Source organism: Pogona vitticeps, chromosome 11, assembly GCF_051106095.1.
Source record: "Pogona vitticeps strain Pit_001003342236 chromosome 11, PviZW2.1, whole genome shotgun sequence".
NCBI classification, from domain to species: Eukaryota; Metazoa; Chordata; class Lepidosauria; order Squamata; family Agamidae; genus Pogona; species Pogona vitticeps.
In genome coordinates, this window is record NC_135793.1 from 9,369,906 (window position 1) to 9,390,972 (window position 21,067).

General features: G+C 47.1%; 1 protein-coding gene across 1 annotated transcript in view; it reads left to right on the top strand.

The window, feature by feature from the left end:
- The window catches only part of MPP1 (MAGUK p55 scaffold protein 1), a 33,543-nt gene that overhangs the window by 10,810 nt on the left and 1,666 nt on the right, over positions 1–21,067 (top strand). Inside the window, exons 2-11 of the mRNA XM_072981268.2 lie at positions 7,755–7,898; positions 8,582–8,660; positions 9,555–9,640; positions 10,961–11,029; positions 13,853–14,049; positions 14,908–15,014; positions 16,900–16,980; positions 18,980–19,060; positions 19,935–20,137; positions 20,924–20,998. Of these exons, the coding sequence (XP_072837369.1) occupies positions 7,755–7,898; positions 8,582–8,660; positions 9,555–9,640; positions 10,961–11,029; positions 13,853–14,049; positions 14,908–15,014; positions 16,900–16,980; positions 18,980–19,060; positions 19,935–20,137; positions 20,924–20,998 (1,122 nt within the window). The remainder of the gene's footprint in view (positions 1–7,754; positions 7,899–8,581; positions 8,661–9,554; positions 9,641–10,960; positions 11,030–13,852; positions 14,050–14,907; positions 15,015–16,899; positions 16,981–18,979; positions 19,061–19,934; positions 20,138–20,923; positions 20,999–21,067) is intronic.

Sequence of the window (21,067 nt, forward strand, 5' to 3'; positions counted from 1 at the left end):
TCTCCCTTCCTGAAATATAAAGCCATTGGAAAGAGCTTCCTAACGATGAGAGCGGTTGGATAATGGAATGGGCAGCCTCATAGAGTGGTGGAGTCCTTTCACAAAGGTGGGATGACAACCTGTCAAAGATGCTTTTAGGCAGAAATTTCCGGTTTTGGGAGGGGGGCAGCCATGCCCCCTGCGATGGCTCTAGTTTTCTGTGAGTCTGTGAACATGACAGAGATTAGGGGGGGAAAGGCTTTTTGAAGGGAGCAATTCCCAGAATCCCACCATGGCCATGGAGCCTGGGGGATTCTGGGAAGGGTAGTCCAGAGATGCAGTGTTTTCCTACAGCCATCTCTCTGTCCTTTCTGCCGCTCTTATTTTGCCAGTGTAGGGTATGTCTACTGGAGCTGAAATCTAGAAGTGTTCATAAGGAGTTTCTACACTTTCCCCCTCTAAGCACAGCAGAATACCAAGACTTGGCTTGAACCCTCGGCCAGTCCTTAGTATCAGTCATTGGTTCTTTTGCTGCTGAATTCTGCTGAGCTGGTTTCATGAAGCTGTACTTCATTTGGCAGCTGGCGGTCATTGTCTGTGACACTCGTAACCTCTTCCAGAAGCTTCCTTTCTTTCAGAAGAGAAATCATCTCCTCCTGGACTGCTGGACTTTAGCATCAGACGGTACCAGAGAAGAGCTTCAGTCTTTGACCTGACGTGGGTCCTTTTGGGTCAGAGCTGTAAAACGTTTCAAGTAAACCGACTAGGTTCACGACACGGTTCCTACAGTCCTGTTGGGGACAATAAGCAGAAATGTGCCCCACTGCAGAGGTAGGGCTTGTGGGCCCCCCACAATGTTGTTTGGCTGTAATTTCCATCATCCTTCGGGTTTGACTGTGCTGGCCGGGAATCCCAGGAGTTGCATCCCGCTTTGGGAAGGGGGGGCATCTTCTCTACCTTGCCCTAGTTTGACACTTCCTGACTAAGGAAAGCCAACGGCCTCCTTGGGTGAGTGATATGACTCCAGAACTTGCTCCCAAATTATGTCAGTAAAAATAGGATTTTTAATGTATGTGTTATGCTGAAGTAAGTTTCCCTGGGTGATCAGGGATTTGGACCCAGGTTTCCCGAATTCGAGTCAAATATTCTATCCACTGCACTGCTTGGGGGTCTCAAGAGTTCCCTGAATAGGAACTTTTTGCTGCCTGGAGAAAGGGTACCTTGTCGACTCTCCAGTGGGCGTCTGCCAGTTGTCACGTGATACTCACATGACTACTATGTGTTTGGGTGGCCCATGTGTTTTTGTTACCTCCCCACTATTGTAACATCTGGTCTGGAAAGAGTTCTCTATTTGTGCATTTGCATTTGATCCTCATGAGAATGTAGCTCATCTGTGGATTCGGAACTTGAGATTTCGTTGTATTCCTATGGAGGAGAGTCGTAATAGTATAAGAACTGCAGAGTTGGAAGGGACCCTCTAGATCATCAAGTCCAGCCCCAATCAAGGAGGCACAGTGGGGAATCGAACTCCTAACATAGGGGTCCTTAGCCAAGTCCCTAGACCACTGAGCTATTTTGCAGTTCCTCATCATTTTCTAGAGATGGGAAATATTGCTTTGTTCAACTATAGAAATCCACCATCTAGCATGTTTGGAGCACTCTGGCAGTTGCAAACTGAAAACATTTCTTATCCCTAAGAGGTGACCCCCCATTATTCTTAACTGAGTACTTTCAGGCTGTGCTTATTCCAGCTTTTCCGTATTAGCAGGAGGATAAAAGCTTGTTGTTTCCTGTCTCTTGGCCAAACGCAAAGGCTGAAGTGAAGGTGGGGAGGGGGGAATACCCTGACCTGCCGACCTTTGTACTCCTGCTTGGAATGTGCTGTGTTCCGGAGAAAATCTCTGCTGATCTCAGAGGTTCGGCAGCTCTTGAGCTGCTTCGCAGGCTACTTCAAGAAGTGATAAGAGATGAGGCCAGGCTGAGTCAGCTCTCCTGACGGGCACTTTGAACCCGGGCCAGGGTTGCCAAAGCCTGCGTCTCTGCTGGGAAGGTGTTAGAGAGCACGGATTCAGTGTGATTGCAACACAGGCTATGCTGGCGCTCCTTCATGTTGTCTTCCTCTTTTCTTTTTCTTGCTCTGTCTCTCGGGCCTTTCTCTGAGGTCCGTGTGGGGTTTTGGCACAGTGGCTACCTCAGAGAGGCCACACTGTTGGAGGGGTGCAAGGGTATATACATGGATGAAGGTTTTTTTAATGAGCAGGGATGATAACATCATCTTCCCGCTTGGTTCCCTCTGAGCTTAGCTGTAGTTGGCACGGTAGCTGAGCATCAAAATAACAAAATATATTGTTGGGGGCTCTTCCTGTTGTAATGTGAAGCATTTTGCGATGACTTTGTTTTGAAGGGGCCACTAAGAGCCGTTAGCTTTAAAAAAGACCGGTTCATGGTGGAGTGAACTGGTAGTGGCTAGCTGATGAACACAACTCCCTACATTTTATAGACTAATACAGTGGTGCCTCGCTAGACAATGATAATCCGTTCCACTGAAATCATTGTCTAGCGAAAAGCATTTCCCCATTGGAATGCATTGAAAACTCTTTGAAATTGTCGTTGTCCAGCGGAGATCGGCCATAGGAAAGCCGCTTCGCGAACCGCCGATCAGCTGTTTAAATCGCTGTCTTGCAAAGCTTAGGTCCCGAAAACATTTGTTTTGCGAGTCGGAGGGAGCTGTCAAAATCGTTGTCTAGCGAAAATCGGTTTGCGAAGCAGGGACCAAACATTGTCCAGCGAAATTCCCCCATAGGAATCACTGTTTTGCGAATCGCTATATCGATCGCAAAAAGCCAATGTCTAGCGAAAAAACTGTCATGCGGGGTAACTGTCTAGCGAGGCACCACTTGTATTTCCAGTCTCTAAGTATGCCATAGGCAGCTTAGCGGCTGGAATCAGGGTGTGTGTGCCTCACCCCAAATTTTTGGGAGGGGGAAAACACCCTTGCCCCTGTCGTTAGCTGTCACTTGGGTATACTCCTCCTAAGCATGAGACTCAACTTGGATGGTTGTGTAACTATACAGTTATTGTATGATTTCCAGTCTCCTTATAAACTCTTCTTTTGTGACTCTGAGCCCATAGATTGTTATCTTGAGTCTAATTTGAGCTAGGAAAAGTCACATCTTGGACTACATCTCCCAGAATTCCTAGCAGCCTGTTTATGACCATGTTGGTTGATAGATTCTAGGAGTTGTAGTCCAGAAAGTGACTCCTCCAAGCCGCTAAGCCTGCCTTGAAACTATATTCTGATTCTATAGACACGAGAAACAGGGACCTGCCTTGAAATGAATGAGGCCAGTGGCCCAGCAAGCAGAATGGGCTCCTGTCACTGGAGTGGCTGCTGATGCCCTCCTTTACCCCAAAAGCTGTCTGACCCTTTTAACGAAGCGGTGGATATAGTGTGTGGTTCTTCATTTGTTGGACCTCTGAGCATATATTCTGCCTTGGAATGGCCAAAATCCGGTTGGTTGGTTGGTTGGTTGGTTGGTTATCTATCTATCTGTCTGTCTGTCTGTCTGTCTATCCATCCATCCTTAAAAAGGCCCCAAAGTGACTTACAGTACATCATTAAAAGGCAACATTTAAAATATTAAAACAGTAAGTGTACAAATACTGAAAAGAATAAAACAAATACCACTCTAAAAACAATAAACAAAATCCACGCCAAAGACAGATTTAAAGCAACAAGGCACAACATTCCACTTAAAAACCCTTCCCAGGCAGCCAGTCATTAAGGGGAGGCACATCTGAAGAGAAATAATGGTCTTTGGCCACTTGCAAAAGGACAGCAAAGACGGGACCAGCCTGGCCTCCAGTGGGAGGGAGTTCCAGAGTCTGGAAACAGCCGCAGAGAAGGCCCCGTCCCGTGTCCCCACCAAACATACCTGTGAAGGTGATTAGCATAGTACTGTAAGTCGTGCTAAAGGAGGCCTATTAAATCAATGGTGAGTCATTGATTCAAATCGGTCTGTTCTGTGACTTTCCTATTATTTTACTCTTTAAAAACTGTTGTGGGGACTTAAATATATGATCCCTGATCAATCAAGAAAAGGCACGTAAGTAACAAACAAACAAACGAAAGCCAGTGTTTAATATACCCTCCGTTCCTTTTGAGCTAAATCTTCCCTCTCCCAAAATTGTTATTAGCCACAGAGCAGGAAAAAAAATGCTTCAGTTGCAAAACACAAGAGTTTGTGCTTTGTTTTTCTTTATTGTACGGCAGTAACATTTGAACAGGATCCATTCTTTGTATGTAATGGCATGTCTGCAATTGAGGGTGGAACGTTTGGCAGGAGTCTCAACTATTTTCAGCGTTTGTGGTTGAAGTTTATCAGTTGTTGCCAGTATATAGTATACATGTGTATTATATTACCAGAAAATACAGATTCTTGGTGCTTGTGTGTGCACGCGTGTGTTTCTCTCTCTCCTCCCCTTCTTTTAAAAATCAGCTGTATAAATAATCCCTCAGGTTAGTGTGAGCTGAATGTTCAGAGAGGATAGGTAATTATTTCTGTTGTGCCGAGGCTTTGAGTTTCACTGGGTGTAATGAAGGCCTCTGTGAGCATGGAATGCTGGTCTGTGTTATTAATGGCTTTATTTATTCATTATTATTATTATTATTATTATTATTATTATTATTATTATTATTATTATTATTATTATTATTATTATTATTATTATTATTATTATTATTAAAATCTTTCCTTCCCTGGTACATGGCTCTCTTTACAGGCACCCCAAGGAAGGTAAGGTCAGGCCAAGAGAGAGGGAATGACTGATGTCAGTGAGTCTCGTGGCTTTAATGGAAATTTGGATCTCACCGTCCAACAGCAAATGGATTGATTTTTTTTTAAAGATGGTGATGCTGTAGCAGAGACAGACAGGATAGGAGACAATATCTTTAGATCCCTAGACAGCCTGGCATCAGCCCATGAGCTGAAAGCAGCTGCCTTTCCATCCTGAGATGAGTGTCAAGGCAATGTTTAGATAGCCTTGATTTGCAAGTTAAGGCCAACCTTGGAATAAGATAAGGCCCTTTCCGTAACTCACTTTCAAGCGCCCCCCCATCTGGATGGACACAATACACACACACACACACACAGAGGCATCCAAGTTGTGTCCTATATGTGTCTTGAGGAGATGGGACCGAGAGCAGCAGCTAAATTATGCTAAAGGGTCACAGTGAGGAAAGAAATGTAGTCTCCACAGGTTTTGGTGTTGTTCCCGAGCCAAAACGGAAGGATCTTTGGAGATCTGTCATGTGAATGCCTGATGTTCGTTTGTTCGCATTCCTGTTCCACCTTTCCTCTGGAGAATGTAAAGCAACATGTGTGGCTTTCCCTCCATTTTATTCTCACAACAGCCCTGTGAGGTGGGTCAAGCCGAGAGAGCGGGTAGCCCAAAGGCACCCTGTGAGCTTTCTAGCCAAGGAGGGGTTTGAACCCAGGTCTCCCAAGTCCAGCATGCCCACCCCTACGAGACATGCCACTGGCTCTTCTTAAAAATTGTGCATGTAGGAGAGCTAGCAGAGTTTAGAACAACTGTGATGGAGCAGGAAGGGTGGTGGATTTAGTCCTTCTTCCCTTTTCTGAAGGCTCTGAAAAAGCTGCCAATAGCTTCGTGGCAATCAAGTGTGAAAACATTCCTGGGACTCCTCCTGTCTTCCGGTTTTGGCCCACTGCCTCCCTCTGCCTATTTGTTAGGTGTAGAGAGTTGCAAGGTTTCGGGAGGGTGAAAAGATAGTACAGCAGAGAAAGTCCAGTGGGGAAATGGGCTGTGATGATGCAGATGAATTAGCTTCTGAGTTCATTCGTGAATTACTGGTCCTAGAGGCATAGCTTTAGAGAGAGAGAGAGAGCCTTTCCAAACATTGCTCTTTGATGCATTTAAAAAAATTTATTTCCAAGATTTTTTAGCCGCGGCATTACCAGTGGTCTCTTTTTCCTAATTAGCAAATTTATGTTCTGCCTTTTCTCCACTGATCTCAACATTGGGGGGGGGGGTTTAACTGACCATTTGGAATACTGTACCTTGCAGTTCGATAATCCCTTCGGAGCACTCTAAATGGGGCACAAGCTAGACCTCCAGACGCATTTCTTAAGTTGGCTTCCCATCACCCAGGAGGCATCTGAGGTTGCTAGGCAACCGGCACCACAAACCCCAATTTCTAGCCCATCCATTTGAGATTAACAATGGGTTGCCTATCAGATGGTTTGCTTAATTAAACTGACCCTTGATTTAGCCTTTCCTTTAACGTAGCAGAATATACAGATCTGTCACATAGCTTCTTTTGCTGAATGTGTGTTTGTTGACATACAGTATTTAGTTTTCTCTGGTGGTGGATTTTTAACATGTATTTATTGGTATTAGCTAGAAATAGACACAGCAGTGATTAGAGCCAATGGACTTGGTCAACGGTGGCTCTCATGTTTTCAAGAATGGCTACTCGTTTGAGATTAATCATTTCTCCACATATACCAGCCATGATGGTGATAGAAGGCCTAACAACTAGGAGTGCGCAGAGCCAGGAGCAAAAATGGGTATTCCAACCCACACACAAGGAAATAAGCAAGGTTGGGACTTGGAGTCTGGGGTATGGATGGCTCCCATTTGCCCTAATGGATACAGTGGTGCCCCGCATGATGACGATAATCCGTCCCATTGAAATCGCTGTTTAGCAAAATCGTCGTCATGCAAAATCCCTTTCCCCATTAGAATGCATTGAAACCCGGTTTAATGCGTTCCAATGGGGAAAATACCTCGTCGTCCAGCGAAGATTGCCCATAGGGAAGCCATTTTGCTAACACCGATCAGCTGTAAAAATGGCTGCCCTGCGAAGCATGGGTCCGGAAAACACAGGGCAGCCATTTTGCGAAGCCGACGATCAGCTGTAAAAATCGTTGTCTTGCGAACAAACGGTTCGCGAAGCACAGACCTAATCAACGTCCAGCGAAAATCCCCCATTGGAATTACTGTTTTGCGAATTGCTATAGTGATCGCAAAAAGTCATCGTTATGCGGGGTCGTCATTTAGCAGGGTTGTCATCTTGTGAGGTACCACTGTACGATCATTGTCCAGATATGCACAGACTCACACTTAGGATAGAAAAGAGCCCAGCAGTGGTCCCTGAAACTGGAGATGGTGCAGAAAATGGCAACGTAACATGCTAAAGTGGCTCTAACCCCTCCCATGTAAGGAAAACTGGAAACTGGGCAGGTTTGATAGAGGTGTATGAAACGGTGCAGAGTAAATAGTCAGTGGCCATCACCATATCATGGGGAAGTGAAATTCACAAAATTTCACTTCCCAATAGTCGCCAATTTAGATAAGCATTCCAAGGGGGCAGGACCTCAATATGGAGAAGTTTCTCAGTAGTTACTAGTCTTGCTAGCAGTATTTCACCTCTAGGATTCAGGGCCCCAGGGAATGAGTAGGAAGGTGCCCGTGCATTGAGGTCCCACATGTGGGTGTCATTTTGGGGCAGCTCCTTAGGTCGTGTAGAAGCAGCCTTTGGTCCCATCGTGATCCCTCTGTCCTTCTGAGGGATTGTGCAGCTATTTGGGACTCAACTCAGACAGCGCTTCATGTCTCCATAGCTGTTGCCTGGGGAGTGAGCTTCGAGAGAAGCTTCCAAGTTAGCGTGTCTCCTTGCGAGGAGACCTACCAAGACTCGTTTCGGGCAACCCTCCTAAACCTGGGTTTTGTTGTTCTTTTTGCCTCGGCAGGCAGTTCCATACCCAACGAATACAGTGACCGAGGACATTTATACCAACGGCTCAGCCACCCTGGGCAGCCCGGCGCATGCAAATGGCCGGGAGGTGCGGAAAATGAGGTTCATCCAGTTTGAGAAGGTCACGGAGGAGCCCATGGTGAGCTGGGAGGACGTCAGGGAGAGTCTCCTAAGCCTTGGTGGTTCCAGCGGGTGGGAGAAAGCCCTGCTATGGTAGAACCAGGACCAAAGGGGGAGAAAACATTGGGGTGGGTCTGGACCGACCCTCCTGCAGGACAGAGTGGGAACCTGCTTTGGACCATTGGGTGTAGTTGAGGGTCTCATTTCCCCCCTCCCTAGATAAGCTCCAAGCTCGTTGCTTTCTTAAAGTTGAGCCTTGAGCAGGAGAAGATGAAGGCTTCTTGCTTTGCTTATTCTGGTGCTCCTTGTAGCCGTGAGAAGAGCTTCTTAAGGCAAACATCTGGATCAGGGGAGGCAGTCGGATGTCCCGGGATGTTCTTTTGGGACCACAACTCTCATTTGACCATGGGCTGTTCTGCCCTGGGGTTTATGGGATTTGTAGTCTAGAACATCAAGGGAGTGCCCCATTGCCACCCTTGACCTGGATAGGAGAGGATGATATTAAACAGGATTGAAGTGGGCCAGGATGGAATCAGCCAGAGATCTGTTCCCCCTGGATAAAACGTAGCCAAAGAAGAGAAGCCTCCTCAGAGAAACCCAAGTTTATGGTTTTTGGACTACAATTCCCAGAGTCCCCCGGCTAGTATGCGGAATGATGGGAATTGTACTCTCCAAAAAGTAAAGCTTTGCTGTCTGTTCCAGGGCATCACGTTGAAGCTGAATGAGAAGAAGAGCTGCATGGTGGCCCGGATCCTTCATGGGGGCATGATTCACAGGCAAGGTAAAGCGCTCAAGCAGGCATAGACAATTCTCCTTAGGAGAAATCCACCTCTTAATTGCCATGCCAACTCTTGAGGCAATGTCTCTCTCCCACCTCAAACTCCTAAAATGTCATTCTCTTTCGCTGAATCGAAACGGTGCGTGTTCGTTTTGGGATCGCCACTCCCCGGATCCACAGCCATGTGCCCTGTTGGCTGGGGATCCTGGGAACTGTAGTGCAGTTTCCCAAGCCCCATGTTTTAGGCTTTGGGGTTTTTCCCAGAATCTGCTGAGATGCTGGTGGGATGATCACTCCAGCCCTGCTTGACCCTACGTCAGCCCTTCAAGCCCTACTGATCCGGGAGGTGAGCTGTGTGATGAAGGTGGGCCAGTGGCATCATCATGGCTGCTGGGAAGCAGGTATTCTCCAGCGGCTGTTGTGCTGAGAGTCAAGGGTGTCTGCCTTGCTTGCCGGTGGGAATTGGTGGTCAGGCTTCCCAGGGTCCCAAATGGGGCAGGGATCTCAGGGGACGGGTGCTTGCAAGGGCCGGCCCCGAAGCCATTCCTCCTGCCCCTGTGACTCTTGTCTGTCTCACGGAGGACAAAGCACCGTGCCCCACACATCATGTCTTGGCAAGAGCTTGGAAAAACGACCGTTTTGGATTGTGTCTTTCAAGCCAGCATTGCTGGTTGAGGGATTCTGGATGGAGGATACAATCCCAAAGCCTTAACTGCACCAAGCTCTGAGCCTTCGTCCCTTAAAAAGGTGTCTGTTGTGATGGGAGGACCTTGTCCCTTGGCATCGGAATGGGGGAGGCAGTGGCATGCTTTTGGCCAGCCAGCTGTGGTTGCTTTTTGGCAGGCATCTATCTGTCCATTTTCACCTTTCCTGCGTTCCTCTCTCCTCCCCCGGCAGGCTCCCTTCATGTGGGCGATGAGATCCTAGAGATCAATGGGAAGAGTGTGGCCAACCACTCGGTAGACCAGCTCCAAAAGATCTTGGTAGGTACACCTGGGGCAAAAGAACTGGGGGAGGGGGAGCAGAAATCCATGCTGTCATATTTCTGAGACAGGAAGAGAATGAATAAATCAATACAAACCACACCCTTCTAGACAGGATTAGGGTGGAGAGTTATAGAAGCCACATGCTGTTGGACTATAACTCCCATCGGTCACTCCCGGTTGACTATACCGGCGAGCGCTGATGGAATGTAGAGTTGTGAACGTTACACTTCTGGGTTACACAACTCCCAGATACCCCCTGCCATTATGGCTACTGGCTTGGGGATTCTGGGAATTGTAGTTTAAAAAAACGACGACTTCCCCAAGCCTAGAAATTGAACCGTGTTAGTTTCCTTCCTAGCCTTTTTCCAGAGGTGTTTGCCTGTGGAAAACATTTTAGAGCTCAAAACAGGGGAGAATGGCACTAGGACGGAGCATCCCGTTAAAATGGGATGCTGCCACCAACCACGCTTCCTTGGGGGGAATGGAGTACCAGAGCATGCCTGGTATGGAAGTCCTGCGTTGCCATTTTCTAACTTGGACCCCTCCAGAGCTTTAGGATGACAAGTCTCATCCTTCCAAACCATCACGATTTAGGACAAAATACGATGCGGGAAATTGGTGAAGAGTTTCAGGATTACACCCCTGTTCTTTGCCAAGGGTTTGTCTGCAGTGATGGCTGTTCAAGCATGTAGAATGACATGGGTGGAGCTTTCTAAACTCCATGGGACGTGCAAAAGATTAGGGGATGGTAGTTTTTAGAGAGTTACCCTCCTCAGAGCCTAATAAACAGAGACACTACTGTCCGCCCCCCCTTCCCTGCCCTTTGCAATTCCCATGGAGTTCTACCCATAGTCTTCTCCATGATCTGATGGCCATCATGGCAGTCAAAGCCTTCACAAAGTATCCTGAAACTCTTCTGAGATTGTTTAGCTAAAGCAAACAAAATTCAAGCTGAGGGACTTCCTGCTGAATTCTGGCAGCTGGAAGAATTAATAAATCCAAATATTCCATGACTGTGGATCACTCACGTATATCAGCTTAGTTTCCTAGGATCACACCCACTCTGGCTTGTGAGATACCTTTTCTGTGCCTTTGGGAAGATAAGGATGTCTTTGCTCTCTCTCTCTCTCCTTCTTAATGACACGTGAGGGCAGAAAAGAAAAGCTAGTTAAAGATTTGCTACCTTTAGGTCCTTCTTGAGGATGCGTTTGCAGGTCAAGGCTCCTAATACTGGGAAGAGCCCTTTGGTTTTCTGTTTGACTGAGAACTGCAAAGTATGCCAGAGACTGACTCTCTTCCTTTCCTGTTATTCGCTAGAAAGAAACCAAGGGAACAGTTTCCCTAAAGGTCCTTCCCAACCAGCAGAGCCGAATTCCTGCCCTTCAGGTAGGTGGGAGTTTCCACCTTCAGACCACTTTGAGTTGGTTGGAGCATTGCTTTGTCTTGGTTTTCTGGCCCTTAAAATCAAAGTTCCACACCTTCGAATGAGCTAAATTTCCACCAGGGAAACATGTATTTTATGGGCTGTATGTGACATGGATGCGTGCGTGCCCACTTCTTTTTTGGCAATTTGGGATAAGGAAGTTATCCGAGTAGTTCTGGCTGGCTGTAGGGCAAGAGGAGGCTAGACTGAACCCCTTCCTGTTGCCTTCCGTTGGCAGCTAAATACTTTTTCATTTAGGCAAACTTGTGGCCATTGCTTGACTGTTGTGGATGAGTCTTCATATGAATCATATCTTTTTCTTAGAGATTCTGTTTTCACCTTGGTTTCAGCTGGTCTTCTGCATTGATCCTGCTTAACAAGTGAATGGCATCCTGTCTGGGTTTTTATTGTATTCCTTGGTTCAATATTATTTTGACCACCACGAGTCCCAACAGTGGGGAAAAGGTGGGGACATAAAGCCAGAGAATCGACATTGCTGGGCAAAGGAGTGAGGGTCAGGTTGGCAGTTTGGGATGCATATGTGTGGGGAGTACCTGTACCCTTCAGATAGAGTTGTCTTGACCATGTGAGGTTTGCAAGGAGTCACACCATAGCAGGAATTCTTCCTCTCCCTCTTTCAGGCTGGGTTCGTCACGGGCCGGTTTTGCATAGGATCAGGGAAGAGAGAAACTGCAAGTATGCCCACCTAAGAGTGGAAATAGAGTTACAGTAGTGCCTTGCTTAATGGCGATAATCCGTTCCAGGAAAATTGCTGTTAAGTGAAAACGTTGTAAAGCGAAGATAAAAAGCCCATTGAAACGCATTGAAAACCGTTCAATGCGTTCCAATGGCCTAAAAACTCACCGTCCAGCGAAGATCCTCCATATGGCGGCCATTTTCGGTGCCTGTATAGCGAGGAATCTGTCCCTAAACACAGCAGGGAGCCATTTTAATTACCCGGTGGCCATTTTGAAACCGCCGATCAGCTGTTAAAAAAACATTATTTTGAGAAAAATCGGTTCCCGAAGCAGGGAACCGATCATTGCAAAGCAAAAAAAACCCTATTTAGACAATCGTTTTGCGATCACAAAAACGTCGTCGTGAAGCGGATTTGTTGTAATGCGGGGTAATTGTAAAGCCGGGCACAACTGTATTAGAAGGAGAGTTGTTATAGGATATAAAAAACTATTTTAAAATCCCTTTGCATTTGGCAAAGCAGCTTGTTGTTATTTTGTAACTGATAACTGGAGATAGCACAGATTTCATGGGCACTGCCTGATTTCTTGCGCAGAAAGTTTTGAAATAGTGATGTGCCTAGAGAGAAAACATGATAAGGAGAGACGCCCTTCCCTTAATGTTTGGTCTGAGTTGTTAACACTTCTAGCAGTGGGCAGGGTGGTGGTATGGATGTCAGCAGGGTACCAGGCGAACACCAAAGTTGCTCAGCTGCCCCTTAGTTCATGCATTCCAGAAGGCAAGAGGGTTGGAGACAGGCGGTCTTCCCTTGGGAAACTCTTCTAGGTCTTGGCCACCACCGCCCAAAGGGAGCCCCTAAGCAGTGCTTCAGAGGATAAACAAGGTTTTTTTGGGAGCAAGCTGGTGTGTAGGGAAAGTTATTTGTGTGCCCCTTGTATCGTTTTCCTTGTCCGAATGATTCTCCAGTTGGGCCAGCGAATATTCAGATCAAGTACTACCCCACCCTGTAAGCACCATATAACCGGACCCACTGCAGCTGTTATCGTTTTGGGCTTTTGCAAGTCGTTTCCCAGGCACACCCAAGACCGCAGAATATCATTCTCATGCACCAGTTTGCAGTGTAGGGGCGGGAGACAGCTGTTATTGCATCATGCAACCACTGTGTGACTAACAGAAATCTGACTGGAGAAGCTTTTCCTAGCTTGGGAAATCCACTGATGAGTAAACCTCCCCTTTTTTGCATTTCCTTTGGAAGAAGCTAGTTCTAAAATCTTGACAAGACAGACAAGATGAGGTGTGGGGGAGGGAGAGAAAGAGGCCACGTCTGCAGCTGACGGATGGGGATTGTAGGAACAGTGGATGTGGGCTGGTTGGCTATGGCTGGGGGGAAATCTTGTCCCCATGCTCTGGAGTTGCTTGTATTAATCTAGGGAGTGCAGGTGGGGGCTGGAGGTTAGTGGCAAAGAACACACTGTGTGTGTAGAAGGTCTCGGCTTCAATTCTGGTGCCATCTCCTGCCAAAAGGGAAAGATTCGGGGGTGGGGGGCAGGCAATGGGACAGCTCTCTGCCTGAGATTTTAGGACGTTGCAGCTGCTCTGAACAGAGCATACTGGGTGGGAGAGAAAAATAGCATGGTGTGGCATGAGTCATTTTCCATTATTTTCATTTATTGCTTAATCATGTTCATGTTCTGCCTTTTCTCCACTGATCTCAAGGCAATGTCTGTAGGTCTCCACTTCCCCTCTTTATTCTCATAACTCCCCTTTTCCATAGTTCACACCAGAAGGGACATCGTCCCAAGGCCAGGCAGGGAGGGAGGGAGTTCTGTGGCTTTCTGGGGACTTCAAACTGGGGTTTGCAAGGCCCCGTCTGACCTCTGACCACTGCACCTCAGCCTGCAGAGTGATTCATTTTTGAGAAGTCGGCTTCCAGAACCTCCCACCCGGCCACTGGGATTCTAGGAGTTGTAGTCTCTCCCCCCTCCCCGCCAAGCCCTGGTTTAATCTCTCACCCCTCGGAGCAAGAGAGCTGCTTTGGGAACTGGAGTTTGCCTACCAGGTGAGCGGTAACCCTTTCTGTCTTCCTCCAGACCTTCATGAGAGCTCAGTTTGACTACGACCCCCAAAAAGACAGCTTGATCCCTTGCAGAGAAGCTGGGCTGAAGTTCCAGACCGGAGACGTCATCGAGATCATCAACAAGGACGACAGTAACTGGTGGCAAGGCCGGGTGGAAGGTTCCCCCAACGGATCGGCCGGCCTCATCCCCTCTTTGGAGCTACAAGAATGGTAGGCTCTTGGTGGTGATGCCTCGCAGTTGCGTTGACTGGCCCCTTCCCCTCTCCGTGGCTCCATGGCGGGATGTCTTTAGTCTGCCTCCTTTTCCTGGAACGACACATTTTTTTAAAGAAGTAGGATGTGGACAAATGAGTGGAATAAAAGAAGTCAGGTTTAAAAAAGGCCAAGAAAAGGAAGAAGAACAAAATACTCTTGCTGGGTACTAATGTGACATCAAGGCACCAGCAGAGTTTTCCTAGTTTAGCATTGCATGGTTTGGGTGCCATCACCGGACGTTCTGTGCCTCAGATGTCAGAAATGACCAAAGCTTCCTCCTGTTGAATCCTTACACTTCCGGCTTTGGAGGTCATGGACCTAGAGCAGTGGTCCCCCACTTTGGGCCTCCAGAAGTTCTTGGACTTCATCTCCCAGAAATCCTGGCCAGTAGAGGTGGTGGTGAAGGCTTCTGGGAGTTGTAGTCCAAGAACATCTGGAGGCCCAAGGTTGGAGAACACTGACCTAGAGAACATTTCGCTTCTTCAGAGAGCTCCTGGCAAAGTTCTTAAAACTTTGGCGTTTCTCCCTCTACTTCACCCACCCCTGCAGGACAGATGCCTTTCATGAAGGAGGGAGTAGGACTCCAGTCCCCACTCTCCACATCTTCTGTTCAGGATAAAGAGATACGATACATCCACGGTTCCCAACCTTGGGTCCCCAGGTGTTCTTCGACTACAACTCCCAGAGATCTTGGCCAGCGCAGCTCGTGATGAAGGCTTCTGGGAGTTTTAGTCCAAGAACACGCGGGGACCCAAGGTTGGGAAGCACGGATAAGGGAAAGACCGGGCTGAATGTCGCTCTCTTTTCTGACAGGCGCGTTGCAAGCATGACCCAGGGAAATCCCGGTGCAGCTCAGACCTGTAGCCCTTTTGGAAAAAAGAAGAAATGCAAAGACAAATATCTGGCAAAACACAGCTCAAGTAAGCACTTGATTTTTCTTCTTCTTCCAAGCTTGGAATTGATATTTTGGAGGATAAAAATTGCAGAAATCAGACCTCTCTCACCCAGGGAGATTCTGGGATTCATGGTGCAAAAAAGTAACTTTTCCTACATCTGCTCCCATCTTCTAAGGATAAAGACTCAAGATGGTTAAGCACCTGCCTTGCACACAAGCTGGTCTGTTGGTTTATTGGATTTATGTATTTAAAATATTTTTGCCCTACTTTTCTCCTTAAAAAGGGCTCGAGGTGGCTTACATCACCTCCATCCAGCCTCTCTCCCAAAAATGGGACTCAAAGCAAGTTGCAGTCATAATTCAGCATGCCATGGAGACACCAGGCAATAAATAATAAATGACAACTAAAATTAGGTTTTTAAAAGAGGATTAAATTAAAAGTCCAACTTCAAGCATTTAAAGACACAATTCAAGAACCGATCGCTAAGAAGAGTGCAGCATTCAACCTGGTAACAAAACCCTGCCATTAACAGCTTCTCCGTTGCATACAGAGGATTGAATAAAAAGCTCTACCTTCTAGCGGATGGCCAACAGGAAAGGGGCCAGACCTGGTTCCCTCAACGGGGTATTCTTGGTGGCTTCTATGGCCTATGTCTGCTGGGGTTTGACTCAGGACAACATAAGAGAGGCCTGTGATGTCCCGGCAGAAGTATGTGATATTTATGGGGCACAAGATAGAGTGAAGGGAACGAATTTTGGATCATTTTAAAAGGGGATCTGGAAATATCAAGGCTGTTTGTGGTGAAAATCCAGTAGTGGATCATCACACTGCAGAAGGCTGATGATGTCATCAACGACTGTGGGTTTTTGTAAGTTAAACATTTCTGATCCTCAGGTCTTGAGATTCCTTTGAGACCCCTTTCATCCTGGAGAAGCTGTTGGGGGGGGGCACAGGAATCAAGAGAGGTCTTTAATTTCTGAAAACCACCTCCACCACCTATAAAGTCAATTCTAGCAGCAGCAGTTTTGAGAAATTTTAGAGACATCCACCCCTATCCTGTGTCCGCCAACAGCTTCCCGCAGGCTAAAGGGATCCTGTAAACATGATGAGGCCTTTGGGGGTGGAAAGGTTCAGAAATGTGTAATTTATGGAAAAAACACCAGCTGGAAATATTGTCAGCCTTACACGGTGTGACATTCTGCTAGTGGATTTCAGTCAGTGTCTACTAAACACAATGTTTGTCTGTTATCTCCAGTACTGGAAGTCATATCCCCTTTAGTATCTGTTAGTGGGGATGGAGAGCTGGACCATAGAGAAGGCTGACCGCTGAAGACTTGATGCTTTTGAATTGTGGTGCTGGATTGTGGTGCTGCTCTTGAGAGTCCCCTGGACTGCAAGGAGAACAAACCTATCCGTTCTGAAGGAAATCAACCCTGAGTGCTCACTGGAAGGACAGATCCTGAAGCTGAGGCTCCAATCCTTTGGCCATTTCATGAGAAGAGAAGATTCCCTGGAAAAGACCCTGATGTTGGGAAAGTGTGAAGGCAAGAGGAGAAGGGGACAGCAGAGGACGAGACGGTTGGACAGTGTCATTGAAGCGACCGACATGAATCTGACCCAACTCCAGGAGGCAGTGGAAGACAGGAGGGCCTGGCGTGCTCTGGTCCATGGGGGTCATGAAGAGTCGGACCACAACTTAATGACTAATCAACAACACTGGGGATGGGGAAAAATCTCCATGTTCTGTTGGAGGGCTTCTGTGGGATGAGAATGCTGGACAAGACAGGCTTTTGGGCTGATGTAGCACAGCTTTCTCATCTTTTTAAAGCAAAGATCAGAAATGTATGAACTTTAAACTTCATTCAACCTTAAGTCATCTGTTAAATGTTCCCTCTTGTTTTCTTTTTAGTTTTCGATCAGCTGGACGTGGTGTCTTACGAAGAGGTGGTGAGACTGCCAGCTTTCAAGCGCAAGACCCTGGTGCTTATAGGTAATCTCGTTTGCCACATTAAATTTTGTAATCTGTCAATCCCTGTTGGCCTTTTTGGTGGGGTAACTAAGGATGAGAAACACATGGCATTTGTTAGTCAAAAGATGCTCCGGTAGCCAGCGGATCATAGTGATGGTGAACATGGAGCCCTTTGGATGTTGGGTTTCAGATTCTACCATCCCCTGTAACTGGCCGTACTTGCCACAGCTGGTGAGAGTTGCAGTCTGAAACATAGGGAGGGCTACCTGTTCCCCCCCCAGTCCAGGCGACACAAATCAAGCAGCAACAACCATTGAGCCATCAGCAGCCATTTTCTCCCATCTGCCTATTGCAGGAAAAGGACCGAATTGACAATCCATATAGATTTCCCCCTTGTAGAACCTAGATGCTAGGGCAAGGGCTCACAGTGGGTTGCTATATGCCATGTTTTTAGAGTGGTGGTTATGGAGGAGGGACCTGTTGAACCAGGGGCTGCTTCAGCCTAGAAATCCACGAGTATTAGCTCTATTTCTGACCCTTTAAAAGACCTGCTCACCTGCATCTCCTGCTGTGAAATGAGTTTGTAAGCTGGTTTTTGGGGCTTGTTATTTTTATTTAGCAAGAGCTGACACCATTTTGCTGCAAAGCAGGGTCTGGGTGAATGCATGGATCAAAATGAGAGAAAGTAGGAACTGTAATACAGTACTTGAAGCTGCAGAGGTGGAAGATTAGTTCAAAATTACAAGGCAAAAAAAAATCTGCAACTACACTGTCAAGAGTATCAGGGAAATTATGTCTTTCGCATGCTGACTTTCTGCTTGCAGAGATGTCCTAGATTTCTCCTTGCAGGTTGTTGTTTTTTTAAACATAGAATACTCATTAATTAGTGCTTTCTTTCTTTCTTACTTGCTCCCTTTCCTCCATAAGTCTGAAGTGACTGGATGGGCCACTTGTTTCTCCTCCACCAAAGTGGGACACCCTTAAAATAGCTGGTCCTTTGCACTTGCTTTGATGGGCCTTAGGCAATGTCTAGAGGGAGAAGATAACCCAGGAATCCCACTTTAGCTTCTGTCTCTGCATTGTTAGGTGGTCATGTATCTTCTCCTTCTTCTTCATTACTTCCCCAGCTTCTGATACTCAAAACAAACAACAACAAACATACAACCCTCCCATGATTCTTCATTGTACTCTATACCTTGCTATCATTCCCTCTCGTGGCACTGAATTGAGATGTCCTACTCGTTGAATGAACTGAGACCTTAAAGATACTTGATTTACAGAGGAAAATATTCATGATCTCTGGGTGCACAAACTTCCTGAAGTATTCCGAAGCAATTACCCAGCATTAAAGGACACGGATGAGTCTCACGGAGGCGAATGGGGCTTCCTTCCAGGCCAGAAGGTGCCTTGGGACGTCAGCCTTGCCATAGGAATGAGTGCTTTTGAACCCACAGACACGCTCAGAGGGGTCGCCCAAGGCGAAGTGCAGGAAGGGGAAGAGATTGGAAACGAGAGAGGAGGGATGGGCACAGAGGCCAAGAAAGAATTGAGCAGCCATTCTCCCCCTTTTGTGGCATAGTCCACGTTTCCTCCTTACCAGGTTCCGATCTTTTCCCAGAACGTCCAGACTCTCCACTTGTCAGCATTTGGGATCCCAGCAGGTCCATTATTCATGGTGCAAATGGGTGAAGAGGGTTTTGATGTACTTCATTTTCCCCCCCAAAAGCAAGGGTAGAGATGTGTGTATGTAGTTGTTTTAAAAAGGCACATTGAGTAAATAACTATGCATTTTCTGGGCAAGAGGATGATGCAGTGTACTGGGGAAAAGCAATGTCTACTGTGGCTGAAGGCACTTGGGGAGGCTGAGGAGCAGGACGGGCTACGTTGGAGTTGGGCTAGCATCGGCTTTACTGTCTCCTTTATCCAACATAAATGGACTCTTTTTCAGGCCAGGGAGAACATGGCATGACCTCAGTTTCCTCACATCGTTTCTCCCTCGCTCTTTCTCTTTTTGAACCAGGGGCTAGCGGAGTTGGACGAAGCCATATTAAGAACGCCCTGCTCAGCAAGAACCCGGAGAAGTTTGGCTATCCCATTCCATGTGAGTAGTGTAAACAGAAAACCTTGTTCTGTCCTTGGCCTCTCCAGTGAAAAAGGACCGAGGAGCAGCTGATGCCAAAGACCTGGAGACTCTGCAAACGGGATGGAGAGTCCAAATGGACAAATGCGAGGCCAGAGGTGGACCTCGGCCCAACCCTCCCATCACTTGTCGCCAGTGTAGTAGTATACCTGTGACGCCTTCCTGCAAGTCCTCCACAATTTCGTTCCTTTGTCCCCTGGCTTTGTTGTTTAGTCGTGTCCAACTCTTCGTGACCCCATGGACCAAAGCACGCCAGGCCCTCTTGTCTTCCACGGCCTCCCGGAGTTGGGTCAAAGTCAACTGCCTTATAGTGACATTAATTGGATTTTCAAGGCGAGAGGGTTCATTGAGGATTGGCTCTCCTGTTGCCACCGCCATCCCTCAGTAACACAAGTCAGTTAACCCAGTGAGGTGGTTGAGCAATGGTTTCCAGAGAGGGTCCGTTTTTGCTGAAGCCTCCGTTGAGCATCCCTCCTCCACCAGGACTCAGCCGGAGATCTGTCTCCCCTGCCTGGTGGCCTGAGAAAGCATAGCAATACCAAAACTCCACTTGCGAGTGATCTGTCCACCATGCCACACGGCTGCTAAAGGTTAAAGGGATTTGAAGTTTTGCATCGGCTAAAACCCTTCCTGTAAATTTAACAGGGAATGCATAACTGCTTCTTAATGGGGTAAAATCGGCAGCCGGTGCACTACAGTGGCTGAAAGACGTGGAGGTAGACTGGAGTTCAGTTGTGTTTCCCACCCCCACCCCCACCCCCCAGGAGTCCACCTGCCCTTTCCAGCTTGCCTCCCAGCAACCCCCAGCTTTTGTATCATCTCTTCCTCCTTGCAGACACTACCCGGCCCCAGAAGAAGAACGAGGTGGATGGGAAAGATTACCATTTTGTTTCGACAGAGGAGATGACGAGAGACATCTCTGCCAACGAGTTCCTGGAGTTTGGGAGTTTCCAGGGCAACATGTTTGGCACCAAGTTTGAGACGGTGCACAAGATTCATGAACAGGACAAAATTGCTATTCTGGACATTGAACCACAGGTAAAGAAGGCGGTTATTCCCTTCCCTTCAGCGTCTGTCATTTGACCTTTATAGCTTTAACTCAAAGATGGGCTGCATGTAGGCCCTTAGCACTCCTGCCCCAAAGTTACTTCAGAACAGCCATTTTGCTTTCCAAGGAATATGGAGGAGCAAGTTTGAGGACCCTCATGGAACAGAAATTGCCTTTTTTTAAAAAAAAGAAAAGAAAAAAAATGTTTGGTCACTAGAGGGAATAGGCTGGTTTTTCAATAGAAAATTTTTTTGAAAGAAAAACACTGGAGTTATTGAAGCACCCCTCCAAGGTCCAGGGATGGGTATATGCTCTCTCCCTGGTCCTCTTGAGATCACTGACCCCTGCGTTAATACATGACAAGTCAATTTAAGGTGCAGAAAGGAGAGTGCTCAGGAAGCAGTCTCCTGTAACCCACACCCTGAGATACAGGGAGAAGAGCTGAAGTGGAAAAATTATGAAACGGGCTTAAAAGAATTAGCTTTTCAGACTTTGCAGGTGGCTGCAAAGCAGTTCATCTCTGATTTCAGTAATCAGACTTTTTGAAGGCCATTTGTATCCCCCTCTTTCATAGTGGTTTGAAATTGCCCCACAGCCATTCCCCAAATAATAGGGATTATAACCCTGTTCGTAAAAACTGTGCGGAGGAATCCTACAGCTTGAGGGGGGGAAAGTGAAGGGTACAGATTCTGAGGGTGGGTTCCTGCCCCATTTGAGCACCTTTTGACAGTCGTAATGGCTGCCTCCGTGTGACCCTGTTGTCCCCTTTGTGACAGACGCTGAAGATCATCCATACTGCCGAGTTCTCCCCTTTCATCGTGTTCATTGCTCCCACCAACAAAGGCAATCAGGTAAGAGGTGCTTTGCTCTTACAAGGGTCACCCCTTGATAGATGACATGTTTTGCTAAATGGACAGCAG